We start from the raw sequence: 22,619 nt of genomic DNA on the forward strand, positions 1-22,619 counted from the left end.
GGCACCATGGGCAAGTGCCGCCCCCCCCCCCCCCCCCCCGAAAAACCAGTTGTCTGTTACATTAATATTGCCGACAAAAATTCTGAAACCAATAAAATATTTTAATATAATTAATGAATTTCTTGTAGAATCATAAAATCTGGTGGTTGGATGTTATGTGTAGTGTGAGAAGATTAAATTCAAATTTAGTAATTTTAAGACATTCTTTTCTCTGGCTGCTCTGAAAACCTCTGGATCCGCCACTGCGTGTGGTCGGGATTCTTTCTTTCAGCCGGTTTTTTTTTTTCCGCACTGTTGACAGTAACTGCGGCTGTTCGTCCAAAGTTTGTTACTGAATAATGTTTGCAGGCTTTCACGGCCAATGTCTGGAGTAGCTCGGCTTCTGGGTTGTAGCCGCGAGTCCTTGGCGAGTAAAATCACCGACGTTTCGGTTGACGTTACAGTCGCCATCATCAGGGAGCAGTAGGTAACTGCTCCCTGATGATGGCGACTGCAACGTCGACCGAAACGTCGGTGAATTTATTCGCCAAGGACTCGCGGCTACAACCCAGAAGCCAAGTTACATGTGATACTGAATGTTTGTCCAGGTTGATCTCGGCAAGATGAGGCTGTTCTTCATGGAAGACGGCTACAATCCAGAAGCCAAGTTACTTGTGATACTGAATGTTTGTCCAGGTTGATCTCGGCAAGACGAGGCTGTTCTTCATAGAAGACGGCTACAATCCAGAAGCCAAGTTACTTGTGATACTGAATGTTTGTCCAGGTTGATCTCGGCAAGACGAGGCTGTTCTTCATGGAAGACGGCTACAATCCAGAAGCCAAGTTACTTGTGATACTGAATGTTTGCCCAGGTTGATCTCGGCAAGACGAGGCTGTTCTTCATGGAAGACGGCTACAATCCAGAAGCCAAGTTACTTGTGATACTGAATGTTTGTCCGGGTTGATCTCGGCAAGACGAGGCTGTTCTTCATGGAAGACGGCTACAATCCAGAAGCCAAGTTACTTGTGATACTGAATGTTTGTCCAGGTTGATCTCGGCAAGACGAGGCTGTTCTTCATGGAAGACGGCTACAATCCAGAAGCCAAGTTACTTGTGATACTGAATGTTTGTCCAGGTTGATCTCGGCAAGATGAGGCTGTTCTTCATGGAAGACGGCTACAATCCAAAAGCCAAGTTACTTGTGATACTGAATGTTTGTCCAGGTTGATCTCGGCAAGACGAGGCTGTTCTTCATGGAAGACGGCTACAATCCAGAAGCCAAGTTACTTGTGATACTGAATGTTTGTCCAGGTTGATCTCGGCAAGATGAGGCTTTTCTTCATGGAAGACGCCGGCTTCTCTCTCGTCGGCGTACCTGTGCAGAAGGAGATAAGAGCCTCGCTGCGCAAGGCCGTGGAATGTCTGCGCACGAAGTACGGAATGTCTGTGCAGACAGTAAGTTTTCTGAAGTGAAAACGTACCTTGGGAAGGTTTGGATAAGGGGGTAAATTCATGTAAGTCGTCAATCGACATGGTCACGTGACGTGTTACCGATAACACTATATCTGTTCAAATTGCGTTTTTGTTCAATTTTTATTTTAAATCTTAATTGTGCCATTACTGTGCAGTAAAAAAATGAGTATAAAATATATTAATATTCTCATATAGATATATAGTTTGAATAACGAAGAAAACGTAGTCTTTGTAGCAATGTAACCTAAAAATTAAGAACATCATTATATAATTTTTTAAATACCTCCAATTACTATGCAATGCGTATTTTATAGTAATTTAGGAATTATTTTACTAACGTGATAAAACAAATTTGTTGTGTGATAATATTTTTTCGTAAAAATTGCAAAGTCTCTGATTTTTATTAAAAAATATATTTATGTTACACAATTATATTTTTCAAAGTTAGTCTTTCTTATTTCAAATTATATTTGTATTTTTTTAATTATATTATTAATATTAATAGTAGTTACTTTGATTTAGAAGTTTTATTTAAGATCAAACAATTAATTTGGATTTCAAAAAATAACAACTGTTTGTTTATAGTTTTAAGTTTTCACTTTTGTCGACAGTCCTCATGACTGCTTTGAAATTTTGTTTTTTACTTTTACTATCACAAGTGTTTGAAAGGGATGTTTGTTTACATCGCCACATTGTGTCTAAGTGGGGGGGCATAGTGTGCGGCAGGACTCGAGCGAAACTAGTCCTGAGTTATGTCCCTGATCTGGTGAGGGGCTTCGACACAAGAGCAGTCGCAGATGAGTACCAGGTGGCACCACAGCTGGTAGGCGTGACCACAGCTCTGGCTGCCCACCCACTGTGACACACCTCACTTCAGCTGGCCAGAGGAGGGTAGATTTATGTCAGGGAGACACCCCTGTGAGGAGGGGCTTTTGGGTGGCAGGGATGTAGACAGGAGGAGCCTGTGCGGTCCAAATCCTCCCTTCCAGGTATTAAAAAAAAAGGTGGGGTTTGTCTGTAAAGTCGGTTTACGGACGATAACTTTACGTGATAACGTCATAAGAAAAAACTGATGAAAATTTGCATACTTTTTTAATTTTCAAATATTATTTACAGTTTTTTTGCAAATTTAATTTAAATAATTTGTTTAAATGTAATCACGAACAATTTGTTAAAAAGATCGCCTTAACCTGTTTGATATTATAAAAGATTTTCTCGCACGGTGGTTGGCCGGTTAATGCACGCTCGGCTCAGGCGGAACGTGACAATTTTTCGTGCGTGCAGCCGGCATTCATCATTTTATAAGACGTTATCACGTCAAAAAAAATCAAGCGAGGACAGAATAAAAAATTTACAGCAACTTATATACATAAGTTTACAGAGAGCTTTGTTCAGAAGAATTGTTGTAATCCTTATAGTGGGCTTTAATAAATGAATTTCCTTTCACGTCTTGCCTAACATGCGTCATAAACAGACGAGGCAGGAATTGTTAGCAAGTAGTCAATATTTAATGCCGGTTTTTAACATGTAATTTTTGTCTTTGATACAAACTTGACAATATTTTTTATGTATTAAATAACATTAATATATATACCTATGTTTATGATTTCTTTTAACTAAATATCAAACAATTGACTTAAGAAAAAAATATTTGAAACAATTAAGCAAAACCCTAAGTATAAAATATTCTGTCTTCTTTTCTCATGCAAAATAATAACTTAAATTTCTATGTGTGAACTTTGGATTTTTTTAAGTCTACTGTTCTCTGATATTTAAGCGTGACAATTTTCTTTTAGAACTTAATTAAAAAGAAACCTTACTCATAAAAAATATCCTGGCTACGGCCTGGGGGGGGGGGGATAATAGGCATCCCCCATATAAGCAAGCTCACACACTGTCCACTACGTTTCTCACTTTTCACAAATGGAAAATTATTCCCTAGGAATTCGAACCACTCTGACAGACACTTTCTGCCCTAACCCATAATACACAGGGTTATAAACACACCATAAATGAATTATTTTCGTCTGGCTGTTTAGTCTATTTGTCAGCCTCTTGTTTGATTGGTCAAATAGTTTTGACTCCTAGACTTATCGAGGATGTAAGATGGACATAAATATTTATTTTCAAAGGTAAATCGAACACTCTTGCATACCCAAGTTCCCCCAAATATTTTTTGTTAGTGTAGAAGACAGATACACAACATAAGAATGCTGAGATAAGTGCAAAGCTAATGTTTAATGTCCAGCACAGCATCAGAAGCAGACCTTCGATCGAAGTCCTAAATCGCCTTGCACCAGAACGTCTCTATTCGGGAGTCGCAAACCACCTGTCCTCTCGAGGCCTAGACAGTCAGTTGGCAGCGGGCGAATACTTCTCCCTCCAACAGTCAAGAGACTTTCAGGTGTAGCATGTTTGTTTCCAGCTAGACGTCGCGAAATTACCCAGAAGAATGCAACAACAGGATGCCATCTGCACACTCCCCTCCATAAAGTGTGCGGGTTGTGGCCGAGGAGATAAGTGTACCAACAGGATGTGTGTTTCCAACTTCATTAGGGGCGTTGTGGTCAGCAGAGTGTGAAAAGAATGTCAGGCGGGAACCCAGCAGAAAACGAGTGGGAACCACTTCCTGTGTATGATGAAGCGAGATAAGACTGGAGGTACACCTATGGCTGGACTTAGCACTACAATTTAATTTCCAGGTTCAGTTTAGTGATGTTATCCTTCGTCTCCATGGTCAGGGAAAGCAGTTGCAAACCATTGTATAGTCACACTCCCATGAGAACATCGGAGACATCACGTTGTCATGGTGCTCTGAACCAGGCAATCAGGACTCTCCCATCATTGGATATTTAATGGAAAAAGCGCGTGTGCTAATCAGACCTTAATGATGCGATGGAAAAAAAATTATGTTTAATATTCTATGGAGATGATAATACATATTATAAGAACATCACTAACAATTGAGATACTTTTTTATATCTGTCGCTCTGGTAGTCCTCATGGAACAGAGGTTTATATTTCATCTTACAGATACACAACATTTTATTTGGTCTTATTACATACAAATTTATTTATATAAAAATTATATGATTAACATTTATTACATAAACAGGCTTAAACACATCTCCAATGTGTGAGATTACAGTAGATTGTAGCTGTGGACATGTTTTTACAGTACATGAATATAAGTGACTGTTTTAACCGAAGCTATTCTTACAGCACAAGTTCAAAGAACTGGAAGAGTCGGTGGAGATAGGCTGCTCCACGCTGTTCTCTCTGAAGGGCATACCGCAGCTGCTGAGCGATGACGACAACCCCAAGGTAGTGAACTCACTCTCTTCCTGTCCAGTGACAGCTTGCACTACACCTTGCTGGCCTGCTAGCGTGTCGTCAGGGGTGTATGTGTGTCAGTGAGGCGGGATGATAAGCGCGACGCTCGCTGGTGCTTCTAGCGCGGTGTCTCCTCTGAATTGACACGCAGTCTTCTCGTCCTCACAGGTTAACTGTGAAATTTGAGCGGTGACCGTAACATTATATTGCGGAGAAATGAAGATAAAGGTGTAATGCAAGTCCCTTAAGTGCTTTCAAGAATCTGTACCGGTTTTTTTGCGCCTAAAAATTACTCTGGAAACATGCGTTTTAGGCATTTAAACTCTTCTAAAAATACCGTTTAAAAACTCAATCCAAAATCAAACGTACTTTTCGGCCCTCGGCGAACACTTAAATGCTTTTCGTAAGCAGACCCCACTCGGATATCTTGAGTAGTTTTGAAATCCCTTTCTTTTTCGTGAAGCTCTGCCCGGGTAGGCGGAACCCTTAAAAGCTCAACCTGAGTTAGGCATCTTGGAAAGATTTTTATTGCCTAGCAATTATCTTATTTTATAATATTGATTTTTAATAGGATCGTTAACTTCAATAATTTCTTCTTGATAGTGCATTGTTTGAGCTTGCGAGTATTTAAGAAAAATTATAAAGATCGCAATCTTTCTCGGCCATTGTGTGGAGTTGCTTGGCTTCCAGTGAGCGAGTTTTGAACTCCGTCCATCGAGGTTAACAAGCGCTCGCCCTCTCGCTGTGCTACCGAACCCATTGACATAATGCAAGACAAAAATATGTATTATAATCATTCTAATGCCAGAATTTTTAGGTATTCTAAAACTTGAGATTATTTTTAACTATGACTATTTTAGTTTACCAAATATATTTCGGGGTAGTTTCGCTATCATGAAGTTTCGTTCGTCACACCAATAAATTGGTTATGCACCCTAATTATCGCAAATGTGACTATATACGGGTTTATGTTGCTACACATAGGTCCACCATCTTTGTGCCATATTTCCGTTCATCGACTTCGTTCCTTTTTTACGAAATTACTCCTGTCAACTGCCGTGACCGAGAGATAAGATGTTTACACATCCAAAAAATTGTCATCACGTATATCATTCTGTGTGCATCATTAATTACTTAAAACAATAGTAACGAAAAAACCAAACGCAATAGTAAAAGAATTTGTTCAGTACACGTAGTTGCTTGAATTACTATGTTTCACTTGACTGATGCAATGTTACATCAAGCGCGGCTCCAGAATGGTGGGCGGTGGGGGCAATAGCCCCTCTCGAGACCAATTTTATTGATTAGTGTATATTTATCTTTACTTAAATATTTAATTTCATATGTTAAACTTTAATCTCATCAAAAGTTGCATGGAGCTACTAAGGTTCTGTATTTGAAACCTGTAATTTGTAAATAATATTATTCCAAGGCCAATATCTGACCACTTTCATTTTTTGCAACTACGACCTTTCTTTGTTCGATAGCCCCTCCCGAAAAGTCATCCTGAAGCCGCCATTGTGTTACATGTGCATAGGCTCAATGAATGCTTATTTCAAAGTGGTATATAAGAGTTTGCAATTTGTAAAAATATCATATTTTCAAGCCTCTTAATCGGTGAAGTCGAGATATTTATTTTGAATGCATGTCCATGTATCGCAATGACGAGTCGCGGCACTACTTCCTTCTCTCGTGCTTGCAGAAATCGAGGAACCTCGCGGTGGAGTTTTTCAAGTCGCTGTGCGGGTTCTCGACGATCTCGCTGCAGGCGCTGTGCTTCTACTTGCTCATGAAGGTCAACTCCTACACCTCGAGCAGCAGAGCGGCCAAGTACCAGGCCGACGGAGTCGCCCTCCGGAAGAAGTTCACGGTGAGTTCACGTCTCCAGGGAGGTGCACCCTGAGATAAGTCCACATTTCTCTTCGAGTTGTTTGTAAACTGTTCCGTGCATAGCTTTCCAGTATTGACTGCGCACATTAATAAACATAACGAAATAAAATAAAATAAAGTCCATTTATTGAATATTCAATTTATTATCTTTTCCGTTGTTTAAAAGAATCATGTTTGAATGAAAAGTCAATTAAAATATGAAATTGTGCCCCAATTTTCTTGAGAAATACTTGATATAAATTTTGAAAAACTTATTTCATATGTGCAATTTCTTTCTCTTGGTATTACAAACTATTTCTTGACAACCGGTTTCTAGAGGAATCTTTTTTTATCTGTATAACAGTGACATGTAGGAGTCCTCGGTGGTTGTGATGGTAGAGGCATATGATCATGTGTTAAGTCAAGGGTCTCTATCATGATAAGGTATGAATCCCCAAACCGCAATGTTCTTGCCTGCCCCATCACATGAATGCTCCAGTGCGTAATAGTGTGATGTTAACGACTAACTCTGACCTTACTGAATAGTCAAGCACAGCAAAGGAAGTTTACTCTGTGCATGATCACACACACACATCAATGGCATAGCCAGCAGGGAAGTAGGTCCGAAGACTCAGGACCTCTCTCTTCCCGGATTTAAAAACAAAATCGAAGACATAATAAAATTACAGCAATGTACAATGTACATACATAAGATTGCAGATATATTATTTTGGAAGAATATTATTCTAATCCTTGCAATAATGTATTTCCTAATCATTGTAGCCCGACGTGCCTCGTACACAGAAGCGGCAGGAATTGTTTTTCCATGTGGCCTATATTTAACTACGGTTTGCACACGTGATGTTGTAGTAAAGTATTAAAACAATTAAAAAAGGGGTTGTCTGTAAAATCGATTTACGGACGATAATTTTACGTGATAACGTCATACGAAAACATTGATGAAAAATTGCATACTTTTTAATTTTCAAATATTATTTACAGGTTTTTCAAATTTAATTTAAATAATTATGTTTAAATATAATCACGATCAATTAGTTAAAAAGCCTGCCTTAAACCTGTTTGATATTACAGAAGATTTTCTCGCATGGTAGTTGGCCCGGTTCTTGCACGCTCGGCTCAGGCGGAACATGACAATGAGTCATGACTTTTTCGTGCGTGCAGCCGGCGTTCATCGATTTATATAGACGTTATCACGTCAATAAAAGTCATAGTAAGAAATATTAAATTACCTTTTCACAAGTGAAATCATTTGTTAAGTTTCTGTGAGTAAGCGCTGGAGTTGGAAAGTCCGCTGAAGTCCTCGTAAAGAAAGCTTGGTGGCTGACGCTGGGTGCAGGAGATGCTGGGGGGTGACGCGGTGATGCTGTACCCCACGAGCCCCGTGCCGGCCTGCCACCACCTGCAGGTGTTCGTGCGCAGCGCCGCCGTGCTGTACGTGGTGCTGTTCAACGCGCTGGGGCTGCCCGCCACGCACGTCCCCACGGGGCTGGACTCCCGCCGGCTGCCCGTGGGACTGCAGGTGAGACCTCGCACCGGCACTGGTGTCCTTGCAGTCAGTCACAGTCACAGTCGGCGACCAGCTGCCTCGCAGACCTGCTGTTTGAGTAGGCACATGGGGGAAGACGTGGCTTGTGCCCCGGGCGCCGCGTCCCGGGGGGCCGCTGAACCGGCACAGTAATCATCACTGCGATACCGTAGTGAGGCCAGATGAACTGAATTATTTCTTTTGAAAGATACCTACATGTACATCGTCAAATATTTAAAAACTGGTAATTTTTTTTTCCGCGTACTGTTCAACTTGCGATGCATTATAAAATGAGATGACTGCAAATAAATCTAAGTTGAATAAAAAATAATTGTTGGAGTAGTGGAATTAATATTTGGTGGAAATACGAAGTAGAGTGGTTGATTTTAAAAAAAAAGTGGGACGGGGGGTGCCAAGATGTATTCTTGCCCCGGATGGAAACTTACCACGAGGGTTGTCTAAAAATTTAGAGACCGTTTTCGTTTAAAAATTTTGGAAGATTTTATTCCTACAAAATTTCTATATGGCATTATTCATGCATGTTTAAACTAATGTTCTATGTAATATCCGGAAAGTTTAACACACTTCTCAAGTCAGGGAACAAGATCCTTGATCCCATTTTCATACAAATCTCCCACTGTGGTCCACAACCAGCTTAATACCTACATCTTCCTGGACTTCCTCGTCGGTCGTGAAGCGTTTCCCAGCCAAAATGTTGCTTTAGATGAGGAAAGAGATGGACATCACTGGGCGCCAGGTCAAGGCTATAAGCCGGATGGCTAAGGACATCCCACTTAAAAGATTGCATGAGCGCGAGGGCTACAGCTGCTGTATGAAGGCGGACATTTTCATGCAACACACAAACGTCCTCCTTCTTCGCTTCTAAGTTTTTGTTTAGCATTTCAAATTAATGACCAACATTTTTTTGTGCTCCCTGATAGCAAAAATTCGACGAGAAGCACTCCTTTACGATCCCAAAACACACTTGCCATGTCTTTCTTGCCAGAGATTGCCTGACGAAATTTTCGGACACGAGGTGAACTGGGGTGGCACCATGTCATTGATGGCATTTTGGACTCGTATGATGGTAAGCCCATGTTTCCTCACCTGTGATTATTGAGTTCCAAAAATAATCTCCTTCCCTTTAAAAATGGTCCAAAAATTTCTGAGCAGTTTCCACACCTTTTTCCTTGTGAACATCTGTCAACATTTTCGGCACCCAACGAGCGCACACCTTCATATACCCCAATTTATCCATTAAAATGGTCTTCATCGTTGATTTTCTGATTTATGGAATAAAAATTGCGAGGTCTTGGACTGTCAGACAGCGGTCTTCGCGAAGTTTAGCCTGAATTTTCTCCAAAAATGCGTCATCAATCCAAGACCTCCTTCCTCTTCCTCTATTGTCAAGCACATTGGTTCTACCGCTCAAAAACTCAGCACACTATTTCCTTACATTACGCTGGTTAATCATATCGCCATAAATAGCTGTCAGACGCGTTAAGAAAGCGAATAACAGAGCACACTTCACATTTGGCAGGAGATGGCAGCAGAGCATCCATCTCTAAAAGCAGCCACAGTAACAGCCACACTGAATAAACTACCGACTACCGAGCTGAGCGGCCGCCTGTTGTGGAGGGGGAAGTACATGCTACAACGCTGTTGTTGCCAACTAGTGATATATTTCGTCTGTATCGCCGCAAATGACACAGTCTTTAATTCTGGAACAACCCTGGTAGTTACGTCCCTGGGTATGCATGGGAAATAAACCAAATACATATACCTACAATGGTTTGATATCCTATCATAATCGTACTATTACTTTCGCTACAGAACAAATAGCCCAGCTTGATAAACTATATTTTTAATAAAACTTCATCCGTGGCACGTATAAGGTTGACAAGGTAGACGGATTCTGCCAAAATATCTGTGTTTGCCTTCCATTATATGGTTGCTAAAATGTAACTTAATGGCCAGCTCTTAATTCTTGGAAGGGAATCCTCGGTCCCGAAATTAAACCCGGAATATTTTCCAATCAGTCGGATTCCTGTGCACTGGACCAAGAAAGAAATATATATTACAATTTTAAGCTAATTTAACTTAGGGTACCTATTTAAACATTATATTATACAATTGTAAAAGAAAATCGTTGAAATTCACTTAGTTCAAAGATTTAGTTTTATAGATGTGTTTCATAAATAGTTTAATGGTTTTACATCCCATCCTTTTTTTTTTTCGTGTTTTTTAATTTTTGGTATAAGCCCTTATTTTATAAAAAAAACTGTTTGAAATTTAAAAACAAGCTTGACACTATAATGAATATTTTGTACATTCAATTCTCCGTAATGAAAATATCTATCAGACAAAATAAACCCCATAAAATTCTGTCCAGTTGTTCAGATTCTATAATTGTTTAGATATTCTCATTATTTATGCATCATGCGACCTTCAACTTAAAGTACAATCTACAAACGCAATATATATTCTTGTAATTGGCACTAACTTAGTTTTAAATTAAAATAATTCCATTAATCTCGGCCATCAGCATTAGTAAGAACGAGGAGGATAAGGAGATATATCAGCATGAATTGAACAATGTTTGCTAGTAAGGGAGGTTTTAGATGCAGTTGGTGTGGAGTTGTCTATGAAAGGTCTCCTTCGCAGGTGATCGCAGGTCCAGGACAGGACAGGCTGTGTCTCGCCGTGGCTGAAGCCCTGGAGCGGGAATTTGGTGGCTGGGTGCCCCCATCGTAGTGCCTTGCCTTGGCTGAGGCAATCAGGCACCCAGGCACCCAGGCAGCCAGGCACCCAGGCACCAAGGCTGGAGTTCGGCATCTGGGTGCCTTCGCCATAGTACCTCGTCGTGGCTGAGGCAATCGGGCACTCGGGCACTAAGGCTGGAGTTCGGCATCTGGGTGCCTTCGCCATAGTACCTCGTCGTGGCTGAGGCAATTGGGCACTCGGGCACTAAGGCTGGAGTTCGGCATCTGGGTGCCTTCGCCATAGTACCTCGTCGTGGCTGAGGCAATCGGGCACTCGGGCACTAAGGCTGGAGTTCGGCATCTGGGTGCCTTCGCCATAGCGCCTCGCCGTGGCTGAGGCAATCGGGCACTCGGGCACTAAGGCTGGAGTTCGGCATCTGGGTGCCTTCGCCATAGTACCTCGTCGTGGCTGAGGCAATCGGGCACTCGGGCACTAAGGCTGGAGTTCGGCATCTGGGTGCCTTCGCCATAGCGCCTCGCCGTGGCTGAGGCAATCGGGCACTCGGGCACTAAGGCTGGAGTTCGGCATCTGGGTGCCTTCGCCATAGTACCTCGTCGTGGCTGAGGCAATCGGGCACTCGGGCACTAAGGCTGGAGTTCGGCATCTGGGTGCCTTCGCCATAGCGCCTCGCCGTGGCTGAGGCAATCGGGCACTCGGGCACTAAGGCTGGAGTTCGGCATCTGGGTGCCTTCGCCATAGTACCTCGTCGTGGCTGAGGCAATCGGGCACTCGGGCACTAAGGCTGGAGTTCGGCATCTGGGTGCCTTCGCCATAGCGCCTCGCCGTGGCTGAGGCAATCGGGCACTCGGGCACTAAGGCTGGAGTTCGGCATCTGGGTGCCTTCGCCATAGTACCTCGTCGTGGCTGAGGCAATCGGGCACTCGGGCACTAAGGCTGGAGTTCGGCATCTGGGTGCCTTCGCCATAGTACCTCGTCGTGGCTGAGGCAATCGGGCACTCGGGCACTAAGGCTGGAGTTCGGCATCTGGGTGCCTTCGCCATAGTACCTCGTCGTGGCTGAGGCAATCGGGCACTCGGGCACTAAGGCTGGAGTTCGGCATCTGGGTGTCTTCGCCATAGTACCTCGTCGTGGCTGAGGCAATCGGGCACTCGGGCACTAAGGCTGGAGTTCGGCATCTGGGTGCCTTCGCCATAGTACCTCGTCGTGGCTGAGGCAATTGGGCACTCGGGCACTAAGGCTGGAGTTCGGCATCTGGGTGCCTTCGCCATAGTACCTCGTCGTGGCTGAGGCAATTGGGCACTCGGGCACTAAGGCTGGAGTTCGGCATCTGGGTGCATTCGCCATAGCGCCTCGCCGTGGCTGAGACAATCGGGCACTCGAGCACTAAGCTGGAGTTCGGCATCTGGGTGTCTTCGCCATAGTGCCTCACTGTAGCTGAGGCAATAGCACTGAGACTGAAGTTAGGCCTCTCAGTACCTTTGTCGTGACTGAAGTAATGAGACTAGGAGACCACGGAGTTCAGCATCGGGTGCCTTCACCTTAGCACCTCGCGAAATATGCTCTCTAGTCCACGACAATAGTCACTGTTGCCCAAAAAGATCCAATAAATATCCATAGCAGCCTGTGAACTGCGTGCCAGGACTTGTGAAAGCTATGCTGCTGATTCTGCAGAGTTGCCTAGCCACGGCGCCATTTCCTCGCATTGACAAAAGTCATCCAAGGGATAAAAAGTTTAGTTTTACTACACAAAAATCTCAAAGAAGTTACAAGGCCACTAAGCGGTAAACTAAAAGAACAATTGTATATATTAAGTTTAATTTTCTCAAACTTTAACATAAGCCGATAATAGTTTTTTTTTAGTAGTGGACAGAACTTTAAAGCTAAAGGTATATGCTGATACTCATGAACATACATGACCTCTAGGGCAAGGGATTTACAGGATTGAGCGCAGCATACACAACAATGTAAGTTGTCCTCGGACATGAACAGTCTTCAGATTATGGACAGAAAATTAAACTATCGTGTTCATATTACATTGCACGCAACTAATCACGACAAAAGCCATAACGGCAGAAATATTAAAGAACAATGAAAGCTCTATAGTTTAAATTCTTTAAGGGAAAAGGGTAAACAATTTTAATAATAAATATGGCAAAAACGGGTAAACAGTTACGATGAAAGTTAAATGGGAGGAAAAAGTACATGAAAGATTATAATGATGCCCAATCACTCAAGGAATGTGTCAAAACAGGGCGGGGAAAAAAACTTAATCTATACAAAATTATACATCACAACATAACAAGGGCGCCCATATGATAATTTGTAGGGGGGGGCCAGACTTAGGGGTATGAAGTATTTTTAATATTTTGGAAGACTAACTGCGGCCTGTTACTAGCCATAAAATAGTTCCAGTTCTGACCCTGTTAAAATTTTTTGTCCTGTTACTAAAATAATAGACCACAGTACTCATTCGCCATAAAAAAAGCTTTATTGGCTACTTTATTAATTAAATAATAACTATTTTATTGTAACAAGTGAATTTTTAGCAACACAAATGCAGGAATACAGTCCTTATATTTTTGCAGCGTCTCGGGAACACGAATATCAAGAATACAGTCCTTCAACTCATTGCTCTCTTTACCCCTAAATAAATGTCGCGTACAAATTAAATTAAAATAATTATAAAGATTAAACGTGTTGGTCAAAAGATTTAACTTTGGGAGAGAAACGATTTAAATATGTTATCACAGTAGGAAAATAGTTGTTTTTAAATGTAACGCCTGAACTATGCTTATAATTATAGTCAATTTTTTTTCAACTGTTGTTTACCTTTACCACGGCGATATTGTATCACACAAAATATTCCCTCGTTCACAGTTAAATGAATATTAGTATGTTTTGATATAAATCATAATTGCTTATCATTTAGAATTAGCACAGATGGATTCAGTAGTCGAGGACTATAAGTTTATTTAGTGATAGTAAAGCTTCAAATTACAAATGTGAAATCTGTTTACAATATTCAAATAAGATATAAGTTACTAAAAAAGGAATTGTTTCAAATCATGTAACTTCAAACTCAATTTAATATTATCAGCTCAGATCATGTTATCAATGAGTGCCTTTAAACAGTGCTTACGGCTATTTTTGCTCAATGGTGTCAGCAAATTGGACCACTGGATATGAACTACACTTAAGGGACAAGGTAAATTCTCAAAAGTAAATTGCAAAGTTAAGTTATTAATCAAACAGCAACTTCTAATTCCATCTGATCAGACACAAAATCAACATTATAGTTAGAACAAATTAAAATTTAGTTCATACCAAAAATTATTCACAATAAAATTAAATTGAAGATGAACTTCTGGAAAATTAGTGTGATCTCAGATTATATGAAAATAAATTGATTTAGGTACTTGATAATCGATAGTTCAAGGGACTCCCGAAAATTGTTCAAATGCTATTCAATACGACGGCAACCAACCTCCGTCAGTACATGCGAAAGTATGACGACACAGATGACCCCTGGCTCTGAAACAGAGCTGTGCGTGGTCCGGGAAATATGGCTGCTCACTGCCGCTGCTTCCTTCCTCGCAGTGGGAAAGGTCTTGTTCGGTACGCACCAATGGTCGATTTCGAAGTTCTGTGTGAAACACAGCGCCCTCAACTGCTTCTATATCGCCACTGTCGGTCAATCGTTGGCCTTCCTTCCTTCCGGCTGGAGCGGTTTTGATATGAACTTGCAGAAATTATTCTCCTCAGCTCGATTCTCTTTAGCCAAAAATGTTGATCGCTGGCATTACAGCACGTTGAACAGCGTCAGGAATCAGTCTTGCAGGCTGTAAACTTAGTTGACTGGTTTCATTCGTTTCCGTCGTGAAAATTTGATAGTTCGTTTCAAAGCAAGCAATAGATCGTGAAGTAACCCTATCGTGGTTGCAGTTTATCGCCTACGATGATTAAAATTTGATGTCACAATAATTTAATTCATTAATACTACTTCTGCCACATAGCTTTATTAGTAAAAACTTGAATGTCAGTCGAAACTATAATAAAATCGTGCAAAATTGTTATGTCGTGGATAATCAAAAGTAGGTAATAACGATGTCTCTTCAAAACCGTGGTAGAACGAATACTCCTTTTTTCTAAAGAATGTACTTTTCCTTTGCTATTTAAACGACTTTCAGATGTCAAAACACAAAACATAAGCTGAATGTCCTAGCTATCGCTATTCGCTGGATATGCTAGCCAATCATTAACTTTCTTACAAGTTCATCTTCTTATAATAATTAAATTTATTGTTCAACACATGAATGTCAATGGGTTATTTATAAAATATGAACATTTTATGAAACAAGCAAAGATAAAAAAGAGGAATTTCATATCAGTGTCTAAACACAATCATAGAGGATTAACCTAATTTAAGTTAACAGAATTGTTAAGTATGAATAAAGTATAAGAATTTAAATTTCAGTATCTTATGCTTCTCTACCTTCATAATTTAATACAGAAAACAAATTAAAAATGCACACATCACACAATTTTTCACTAGTATTGACATAAAAAGCAAATTTTAAGATAAATTAATATGCATAAGTTTGATTACGGATTTGACTATAATATTTATCTGAAAAAGCAAACTGTAAATTTATTTTCTTTTTGCCGAACAAGTCAAGCACTTTGTCCTCGAAACCAGGGTTTTTCACTCTTTTCCTGTGGACACTTAGAAGGCACAAGCTGGACAGACGGTCCTCGCCAGTAGTACTTCTCAGCCACGTCTTCACTTTACGCAGTGTGCTGAAAGAACGCTCTATTGTGCAAGTTGTGGGGGTATGGTTTGGTAGAATATAAGCAGTCTCCTTAGGTACTGATGGGTAAAACATTGTTTCTGAAAGTATATCATGGAGCTTTGTTTTTTCCAAACATTCCGTATTCGTCCAGACGTCATACCATACTCTGGCTTCTGCTTCCAAGTTGTCGATTTGATAAAACTTTTGCAAACTTTTTATGTTTCTCATGAAATCTTTCGTCTCCTTTTTCATCAAATGTAGTTGAAGAATTCCACCTTTGAGAGGTATGCCTTTATCTCTTTCAAATCTTGTAGTAAGAGACATAATTATAGAATCCATGTACGGATTGTAAATTGCAACTTTGAAATAGTCTTCAGGTGATGAGCACTGGACATTCACGTTACATCTGTGGGTCTGTCTTCCAGCCAATATTGGGATTTTTATATCTATGTCAAGCTCATTACAGTCTTCTTTTACTGCCTCGAAAATGGTTTTGAATTCGTCATTGCTTTCTCTCTGCTTTTGAAATTTTTCTAGCAGGTCAGTATTGATGTATCTGTCACCACACAAAAGTTAACATGATGCAGTGCGTGGTGCAGCTGTGGTTAGTGGCTGTGAGGTCACTTTATATCACTCGTGCAATGAGGCAAGTTATGGAATGTTAAAAAAATAATAAATAAGGGGAACGCAGGGGAGGGCAGAGGGCGGACGGCAGTCATTGTTTTTACTATTTAATATTATATATATTCCGTTCAATAAATTATAACATGTATCTTCAGGGGGTGGGGTGTTTAAAATTTTATGAAGATAACGTTTTTACGAATGCAATCCAAGCGACCGTGAGCGTACGTAAAATCGGGATTCCAGTGTGAATTGCTTCCGAGTCTACTGAAGGTAGCGGAATCCTTATCCTTTTAAACACTTTTGAAGGAAAAAATAAAGTTTTCCTCTAAGTTCAAAATTCCAACATAAATTTTACGTTGTAAACTTTTCTGAACAATAATTCTTATTTGAGTAACTTTAATGGTGTAAGCTTACCTTAAAAATTATTGTGAATATTCTGAGCGGATGTGATGAATGAGGAAAACTAAGAAGCACTACATAATAACAATGGTTTTTATCTTTACACTTTTCACTTATTTATTTACAATTAAGTTATTTATACTGACTGAATACACTAAACTAAATCTAGACCAGATGCATAAAACTGTAGATCTAAAGACTATTGAAAAATCTCTGTTTTGAGATGTTATTTGTGAACATACACATTATTATGACGAAAAAGTAGCAAAACATTTCGCCGTCTGCAAGCACATGTCAATTGTCACGTCGTCTAACTCTGACTGGTCTAAATCTGTTGTGTTGTGTTATCGAGTGAGCTTGGGCAGGATTACGAAGGGGAATGACTCGCCACGGGCGTTGCGCTTGAACAGCGTTTTCTCCCTGTACACAACACCTTATATCGCAGCAGCAGAAACTAATGCTTGAACTAACAAAAAATGAAGTAGACATGTAAAAAACGATATAAAATAATAGATTCGTGTTGAACCACTTCTACATAATACCGAATTTAAATAATTTTCTTTAAAGTAAAACACCTGACTACACTATATATTTTTTCCTTCCCTGAAAGCTAGGGGGGGGCCACGGCCCCCCCCTGCCCCCGGGTATGGGCGCCCTTGCAACATAAGCCACAGCAAATAGCATTAAAGAAAATGTGTCTGTCGAAAGTTCAAGGATATCATTCCAAAAAGATCAAAGTTGTACAAATACATCCAGGAAAATCTTTGCTGAGAATCATGGCAATCATTCGCAACGGTGCATGGCCAAAAACATAAGTTATCCAAACATAATTTAGAACTGGCAACCAAAACAGATAATTTAGTATAAGAGATTAAGTTCAAACTAATATGCTCACGGTGTGGCCACTCCACACCGGCAGTGAAACACTAAGTAATTTTTTCATGACTCACCTGCAGAACCTTGCTGGGACACTCGTTGATGTGTTAAGCAAAACTAGTAGATGTCCATTGCGATTTTTTTCCTAACCTAAGTTTCAAACAAAATGTGTTTGGGAGGGGTCTAGGAAGGGAAGTCTATAAGTGTGTCTCAGGCAGAAGCCTATACACTCTAATCATTCAGGGTTTAAGCAATGTAGGAGTGATAACATGCATCATGTGCTAGAAGGGGATTGGTCAGCCATGGCAGCGATTGGCACCATGACTAACTCCCCTCACTCTTTACTCTAGACTAAAACTAGATAAGCTAGACCCAGGTAAAACCTGCATAGACACAGGGAAAACCCTGGGCTCTTTCATGCGGGGTGCAAAAATCATACGTTAAGTAAGCAGGTTAGAGGTATGGTTCTGGAAAAAGAGTTTGACAGAGTATAAAAAATCTACCATTCAGGGGTTGTCCGCATTAGTTTTGGGAGGCACTAGTTATTTCGGGTGCGGTATATCGTCGTTTTCCCACAGTTACGCCCTTATCTTTTCTACCCAATAGTCTCGCTTGAGCACACGCGCCCAACTCTGGAGAGGGGCGGTAGGAGAGGGAATAGAGGGTAAACAAGGTAAGTCGGAGTGGGGAAGAAGAGACGAAGACTGGCGTGCCACGATGTCTTCTTGGTATTGTGCATATCAATCCAAAGGAATAATAACTAGTTATTGTTAAAATATTGTGGGTAAAATACAAAGTGCCTATAAGTGCAGCATATCAATGGAAATTTTACACTAATTTTGTATTAGTAAATTACCATAGTTCACCAAATGTGCCTTCAGTATTTATGCATTCATTTAGATGTGCAAATTTGTATGATGGTTTAAATAAAATTGTTTTATTTTTTTCTGGAATTTATTTTATACTGTTACTAATAATATTTTTTATTTTCTCACGGTTTTAATTCAAACTGTGACACCAAAAGGATATAGAATGATTGTGAAATGTGTAATTTAAATTTGGGTTCTTGAAATATTGCCGAGAACATCCCAAAATGAGGCACGATTTCAGTGTGTATTTTTATATGAAATTTAAAGATTGTGTCAAATATTGCCGTCACCCGACCTCTGTAAAAGGTCCGGGGGGTACCTGACGCGCTACGGGCGTCGCGATGCTGCTGTTGTCCGGAGGGGCGCCAGGCTAGCGGGCTGCTAGGCCGTTGATGTTGGGTCGTGGGTACTCTGCTCCCGCGTGCCCCGCCAGGTACACGGCTTGAATATAACCTAAATGGTTCTCCCCTGACTGTGAAGGCCGCTCGGCCGTGTGGAGGATGGCAGACTACGGAAAATTATTGTACACGAGTTGGTGAGAATTACCTTTAATTTAGTCCGGCTACAAAAACTCTCACCAACACTTGGCGACGTCTAGCGGTTACACAATTAACACAAAAAAACACAACACTACGCGACACTAATGGTTACCGCGGCAGTCTCGCGAGACGTGGGTCGATGCTCGCTGGAGACGGCCAGCGCCGAAAGTTAACGGGTGCAGGGGGGGCTCGATGAGCGGGCTCCTAAGTTCGGAGAAACACTTACGTGAGTGCAGCCGGCAGGCATATGCACGGTGTCCTTAATTAAAAATACTTTCGCTGGAGTCGGCCAGTACCGTACGTTCCGTGATACGATATGTAGCGCGGTATCACACTGAAGACGGTCGGGATAGGCCCGGTTCCGCAAAATACGCGCCGAGTCGACGTGGGCAGCGGTGAATTAATAAAAGGATTTAAATTTGAAGATGTAGTACAAAATAAAAATAATCAATGAAACAAACTTGAATGCTGCCCACGGACACACGTCTGTTCCCGGCGCGGAGTGGTTGGAGACTGCCGAAAATGGCCGCCTCGCTAGGAAGAGAAACTTTCTCTTCTTTGCGAGTCGGCACCAAAAACTTATAATAATTTAATTGGTTATATGATGAGTAAAAAACATGCTCTAGGTGCTTGATTAAAACTTTGCATCTGGTAAATATTTACCTAAGGCTTAACAATTATTTTAATTGATTTATTAATTTAAAAAGCTGCACCAAGTTGGCGACTGTAAATTTAACTACAAATTGTCTCAATGTGCACTGTTTGGGTTTGAATTCCCCTAGTTTAGCTAGACCACTATAATAGGCCAATTAATCAAGGCCAGTAGCCGCTGTGGCTAGTAACGAGGGTTGTTTTCTGTTCCGTGCGAGCCGCGCACGCACGGAGTCTCTACGACGCACTTGCTCACTGCATGTGATTACTTAAGTTCGTCCTAATGCCTCGTTTGGGAATTGTTTTCTGTAGTCGAGCCCCCGGGGTTTCGTGTCCTATTAATTAATTCAGTTAATCGAGGTCACGCCTGGGGCACTCGCTTGACTCAATCCGGCTGGGCAAGGGGCGCGCTTTGAAAACGGGATACGATACTGGTGGTGCGGAGCACGGGCTTAACGGCCATGGTCGGTACGACGTCAATATATTATATAAAATATTTTTGCAGAGTGTTGTCAAATATCCACCTGCAAAACTCTGAGTAGTTTATTTGTCATTAATGTGTAGAAGTTGGATTAAACATCTTAGTTTAATACTCTTAAAACCAGCACATATAAATCATAATTCCAACAACACAGACCTGAGGAACCCAATAAGTTACGTAAAAATTTAAAGTAAAACAACAATATTATAATGAAATAAATGATACCTCTTTGACATAATTTATTTTATAGCCATGTAGTGATGTCTGTTCTTTAAGGTGAAGTCATACCGATCAACAATTGATTAACAAAACAAACAGTAGCTGTATAAAAGGTAATGCTCTAGATTTGATTAAAAAGCTTAAAAGAAATTTACTAGGAAGAATTGTGCAAATGCCATAATGACGAGAGTAGTGTTAACTAAATATGCTAACCAAACATCAGCAAGGAATTGGCATTAAACTTTCTTTTATATTCTACATAATTTAGATATTGCCTAGTCACAGGATGCAGCCCAGGCCTCAAGTAATCGACTCTAGTCGAATGGTGTTACAATTTTGCCCGCACAGGGCCAACTTGATTGGTGATCAGTGAGCCTCGAAAATTTCTCTCAATTAATACAGCCTAACTTTGCAGCCCACGTGGCAGTTAATTTACAGCTCATAGCCATTTACATCTTTACATGACCATGGATCTCATTGTGATGTTCTGCAACTACCTATGTGTTATTTAGGATTTGTTCGTTAAAGCATAATGATTCTGTGTGAGTGATAGCCACCATGCTCTAATATTTTTTTTTTTCTTCATGTATGTTCAACCAAGCCATGTATCATTGTTGTAGCCGATGTGCTGTATGGTTATCTGTGTTCCATGTTATAATGCAATGCAGCACATCGCGATGACTGTTCTTTTTTGCACCCAAACAAATAATAACCTAAGGGCATATGGTCCATAATCACATATCATCAATCCACACTATAAGTTCCGAAATTATTTGTCTTTGTCACCATCTCATGACATCACATACGTGCCAAGACTAGCCTAGGCTCCAGGACCAGGAAATACCATGTCCATGTAATATTTCCTTTAAAAAAAATTAAATTCAAAGCTCACATAATTCCAAAACTGTTTATAGACTGGTCAAAATTGTGTTGCCTAGAGTAATTAATTCATATTCTTAGCATAAAGTCTGTGGTATTTAAGCATGATTACATTGTACTAATGACATTTCTTTTAAATTAATAAAATTTCTGTTCAATTTACTAAAGAAGAGAGCCAACATAATTTATTTTTGTTAAGAATGAATTATTTTCATAACTATATATCCAGATCATAAAATTTAAAAAAAAGGAGTATTGCAATAAAGCTATAATGCATAATACTATATGTATAGTACAATTTATTATTGGATGGAGAATGTTCATGTTCTCTAACCTTAAAAAGGAAAACAACGCCTGCTTATGGTGCACAAAAATCACAACAGAAAACAAAGTACCTCAAAACCCTACAAGCATCACTGCTACAACAATTACACCCTAAATTCTACCAACCAAACTGTGAGCAATTCTTTCAGTGTAATATATTTTTCATGTGCAGTATGCCGTAAATGTAGGGGCATACTCATGTGCTCGAACCAGTTAGCAGTGTTCTCCATCTCCTGCCACCATTTTTGTGTGAAGACATTCTCCAGTGGCAGAATGGGCAGAACGATCTATGCGCCCGCCTCCACTAAATGGGTTTCTGTTTAACAAGACTGGTGCTGGGCAAGCTGAAAAGCGACTACCTTCCTACTGTTGACGTCCACCACGTCTCCACTAGAGTTAGAGATGTATCTAAGACAGCTAAATGCTGTGGTTATTGAATATTCTATGCTTTTAGGAAGACAAATACTTTCTGAAGATAAAAACTATTTTATGGTATAAAAATAATTGAAACCAATATGGTGCATTTTAGTAATGAATATTTTTCTTTTAAATTATGTACGAATTTTAGGCAACGACTGGCTATAATTGTAAATACATATTAACAAAATTACTTTATTCAAAATTTCATGAGATGTACATGGGATTATCATTGCCATTTGTAACCTGATACTTAAGTTACTCATTTTCCTAAAAATCAAAATACATTGAACATTAAATATCATAGAAGTAGATGACAACCAGCAGACGATTTGTCCTCGCAACTCTTTCTCAAGAGGAGGAGATGCGAGAGAAGAGTCTAGCGACAGCAATGCTACCTTACTGCAACTGCCGCACCGCTTACGCTCGTTCCGGGGCCGGCGGCACGACAATATATGTCATCTGAAACTTTCAATCATCAAATATGGCCTCGTGGCTGAGCGCTCAGCGGCACCAGCATTTAAACGTAAGGTTAACGGTTTGAATCCCGGCAGGTACGAACTTTTTTTTGTACTTGTAAAAATAAATACGATCACGTAACATTTCAAAAGTAATAAATATATTTG

General features: G+C 40.4%; 1 protein-coding gene across 2 annotated transcripts in view; it reads left to right on the forward strand.

The window, feature by feature from the left end:
- Nucleotides 1–18,559, forward strand: part of LOC134542798 (fatty-acid amide hydrolase 2-like) — a 48,110-nt gene extending 29,551 nt beyond the window's left edge. For both annotated transcript variants that reach the window (XM_063387332.1, XM_063387331.1), the window contains exons 7-11: nt 1,292–1,435; nt 4,676–4,777; nt 6,489–6,656; nt 8,013–8,195; nt 10,866–18,559. In XM_063387332.1, the coding sequence (XP_063243402.1) occupies nt 1,292–1,435; nt 4,676–4,777; nt 6,489–6,656; nt 8,013–8,195; nt 10,866–10,955 (687 nt within the window). In that variant the 3' untranslated portion in view covers nt 10,956–18,559. The remainder of the gene's footprint in view (nt 1–1,291; nt 1,436–4,675; nt 4,778–6,488; nt 6,657–8,012; nt 8,196–10,865) is intronic.
- The last annotated feature ends 4,060 nt before the right edge of the window (nt 18,560–22,619 follow it).

This window comes from Bacillus rossius (assembly GCF_032445375.1).
Source record: "Bacillus rossius redtenbacheri isolate Brsri chromosome 9 unlocalized genomic scaffold, Brsri_v3 Brsri_v3_scf9_2, whole genome shotgun sequence".
Classification (NCBI taxonomy): Eukaryota; Metazoa; Arthropoda; class Insecta; order Phasmatodea; family Bacillidae; genus Bacillus; species Bacillus rossius.